The 4142-nt window shown below is 27.9% G+C and overlaps 1 protein-coding gene across 1 annotated transcript in view; it reads left to right on the plus strand.

The window, feature by feature from the left end:
* LOC106678277 (zinc finger protein 395) overlaps positions 1–4142 on the plus strand; it is a gene marked incomplete at its 5' end in the record, with an annotated part of 172810 nt that overhangs the window by 139214 nt on the left and 29454 nt on the right. Inside the window, 1 exon segment of the mRNA XM_067045863.1 lies at positions 3926–4006. Coding sequence (XP_066901964.1) covers positions 3926–4006 — 81 coding nt within the window.

Here is a 4142-nt window from a genome sequence, read left to right on the forward strand (position 1 = left end):
AAAAAAAAATAATAACTTGTAAGATTCACAAGTTTGTAACATTTATCACGAAAATAGTAGAATAAAACAATGCATACATTAAAATTTTAAGCAATTTTAATTATTACAAATAGACTCACGTTGTTAACATTTAAATATTAAATATAAATATTTTCTAAAAATTGAATGGTTTACTACTTTCATCTTTTGGCCAAAATTGAGTTTTCCTTGCCTACTTGTCAAAGTTTACATTTGAACAGGTAGATCGGTTTAAGTATTTAGGTTTTACGGTTACTAGGAAAAACAAAATTGATCTGGAAATAGATGCTATAATACAACACTATTATCCTTCCCACTGTTCTTTATGGATGTGTAAAGTGACCTCTTACACTAAAGAAAGAACAGCACCTTAAGGTTTTTGAAAATAAACTATTACCTAAAATATTGAGAGAACTGTTCCCGGTAAATATAATTCTATGGTTGTGAGACTTAGTAACGGAACCTAGAATATTAATAAAAACTGAACCAACGGGTAAACGTTCGAGAGGTAAACCGAAACGTAAATGGGAAGATTGCGGCCAGCCTTCGTAGATGGTGGTATCGGCATCGAACCTTCGGGTTCGCTAAGCTTTTTTTTTCAGGAACCGGCCAGCAAGAACCACGAGAATATCATTTCCGATTCATCCTCACACCATCCGCCTTCCTTCTACTCCAATACCCTTTCATCCTCCTGGACTGTTTCTCCCTCTATTCCTCAGTCTATTTTCTCCCTCTTCTCTCATTCTTTCCCATTAAGCCTTTATTATTATTTATCAAAGTTATTAATTTTGTATTGAGCAATAGTCACGCTTGAAGAAAAATAAAACTTAACTTGAACTTTGAAAACTACTCTGAGTATAAAGAGATTAAAAAAAAATAATTATTCATTCATTGAAACACGATAGTTGTATGACGTACATATTAATTTGTAAGGTTTTTTTTTTCTTCTTATTTCAGTTAATTATGTAAATTTATGCACGCAGCCATGTTAGGTTTCATAATGAGTTCGATTTTCTTCTGACAAATTCTAATTTATAAATGATGATCTCTTTTTATAATATTTAGGGGTCAGTGAACTATTTAAGTAGTTTTGGACACTTCTAATATTATTTCGATATGTTTTTAAAATTTTTAAATATACAGTTTTCGTATTATTTTTTCGATTTAATCGTTTTCAACTTAATGAAAATCTCGAAATGACATGGTCCTAATGAATTCAAATTAAAAATGTTTTAGAAAAGGTTAGGGCACTATATTGATGAGTTAGAATATGTCGACGAGGGGACGGATTGTAGCTTTGAATCGATAAGGCAAGAGAGCTAGAAGTGCACTGTTGCTACGCGGTTGGCTGTTGGCTCTTAGCAAAGCAGTCACATAGCAACATAAAAAGGATTAGAAAATTATTTATTTATTTATTTTTATTTATAAAGATTATCTTTTATACCGAATTTTGCAACTAGAGTAACGTTTTCTAGTTATCCATTTCTGTTTTGAAAACTAGCGGTATTTATACCAAAATATATAATATATTTTAACTAATTTTTTTTTAGTAATTTATTTATTGATATTTACAACTGTATACATACATATATACACATCAAGTAAATTTTCTGTAAGTGATATTATGACATGATAAAAACATGTGGAGAATCTACCCATTGATAGAACTCCAAAAACATTTCTAAAGGAGAAGATCTCGAGACCATCTTCTTTTCAGACGCCTAGGAGGGTTATTAGGTAGTGAAGGAGAAGCCAGGTTAGAAACGAGTTGGTTTGGGTGGTTGAGAAGTTTATTATAGAAGGATTGGTATCTGGTTCTGGCCAAATCGGCAACATAGGGATGATTTGATTTGAGACAAATTAAGGAGCATTAAGGATTTTACGAAGGATTTTGGACTGTAAGGATTGGATTCGAGAGGAATTAGATGGTTTAGTGGAGGCCCATACCTCAACTCCGTATGTCCAAATAGGCCTTATAATAATCATGTACTTCAGTCTTAAATATATTTTAAGACAACTTATAGCTTATTAACGATATCTTATTCAAAAATAATTAATCAGTTATTCTAAAAATTGCCGATTTCATTTGACTCCTTTAGTCTCGAGTCTATAGCCTTTAGTTGATTTATGTAATTATATTATAACGTGTACTTATTCTAAAATAATCAATATTTTTAAGTCTTCTGCGGGCCCTTTGTTATACTTGTTTTTGTTGAATTCGTGAAGTTTGAAGAGGTTCGTCATGAATCGTGACTAACTCTTAGAATCATTAGACAAAATCATCCAAAGTATATTTTTAGTTTGTCTAAGGTACAATCCATTAAGCAATATCTTCATTTAGATACTTAAATTTCAAGTAAATTTAGATTGTAATCTTTTAGCTTCTGTCTGCAGGTACATAATATTATAATATTTCTTTGTTTTTTCCTTTGCAAATGCCACTCCATATAAATTCTAATTTCTACTGAGTGCGAAAAAAATTTATAAACAAAACATTGTAATATGGAATTTTTTTTTTATTAAATCATCTTTATTAAAAAAATTTCTACTTAAGGTTTATTTTATGTTTTTAATAATTTTAATTTAAAAAATACTCTATATTAAATTTTATCTATACTTTTCATGTTTTCATCGCTACAAATTCTCTCACATATTAATTTTTACAACAGAACTCTTTTCGGGGAGCGTCATTGGTATTTCATTACAAAGATTTCAAATGAAATATAAATATCAAAATGATATATCTACAAATCGCTTCGTTTTTTCCTGCATTCTAGGGGTATAAAATTAAAAATTATAGACCGGTGTTTTGATATATTTTTTTTAAATGAAAAATTTGAAACAATACTTATTGTGAAATTGCTTGATCAAAACGGAATATTTATATATAATTTCAATATCTTTATAAATAATAGGAAATAAAAAAGGATAATCAATAGATTTAAAAATTATTTGACGAAATTGTAGATTTTTCATTTCATAATAAATTGAAGTTATGAGTGAATAAAGGTGCTATGTGATATTTTAGAGAAAATGAAGCTGTTTGCTTGAAAGAATATTTTAAACACTCCTTTCTATATATACGGTTGTTTAATTTTTCTCAACCTTAATTCATGTTTGTTTTCAGGAGTTAAAAATTGAATTTTCTAGGTTAAAATTGTAATAAAAATTCATTAAATTCACTAATAAACATTATGATTCACAAAATTCATTTGTTTTTGAGATGACAGATTTACCACTCATGATTTTCATTATCAAACGCACGGAACCCGGCGTTCTATTAAGTATTTCTACGACCGACCTTCCAATCTACTTTTGTCTTTCGAAATACGTTTTCTTTACTTATTTTCTTTTTGTGGGGCTTTTAGTAAGGCGATAGGAAGGGATTTGTATTATTTTAGAACGGCTTTTGGCCGTGAAGAAGGTTTTGAAACTAATCTTACCATAAGTGGCCTTTCAATGTCACGTAACAATGAAAGTTATATTTTATTTTATTTTATTTTTTTTTATTATTATTTTTTTTTATGTTTTGTCCTTTTACAATATTTCAGTGAAGTCGAAAAATTAATTAATATGATTAAGATGTATGTATATATTAAATTACCATATTAATTTAAAACTAATTATTGATTTTCAAAGAAATTTTTTACCATTACTAATTATAAATCTGAATAGATTTGCAAAAAAAAGTCTATAATTCATGAATTCAGTTTTGAAAAAAAAAATGTAATTAAAACTCCTTTTGAATTTGGTTAAAAAAAAATTCTTTGATATCGGGTTTTATTTTTTTGGAACTTAAAGTTTTAAACACGTTCCAGTACTAATCATAGTAATGTCAAATTGACTGCTGTAAATTATATTACTTCCATGAACATAGAAAATTAGCAAAAATTAAATTTTTTTCCAGAAAACATCGAGGCACTGGAACCAACTTTCGGACAACAGAGAGTGTATCGATATCACGGCCTTTCGTGATGTTAATGGCGAAGTAAGTAATACTTTAAAATATAAAATAATTTAAATGATCGTGTGTATCTATTTTTATATTTAAATGTAAAAAGTTTAAAGCAATTAAAAGAAAATATTTTTGTTTCAAAATAAAAAAATCTTTTAATATAAAATTA

The sequence above is a fragment of the Halyomorpha halys genome, unplaced genomic scaffold, assembly GCF_000696795.3.
Source record: "Halyomorpha halys isolate HHAL.00 unplaced genomic scaffold, Hhal_1.1 Scaffold10.1, whole genome shotgun sequence".
In the NCBI taxonomy this organism is placed as follows: Eukaryota; Metazoa; Arthropoda; class Insecta; order Hemiptera; family Pentatomidae; genus Halyomorpha; species Halyomorpha halys.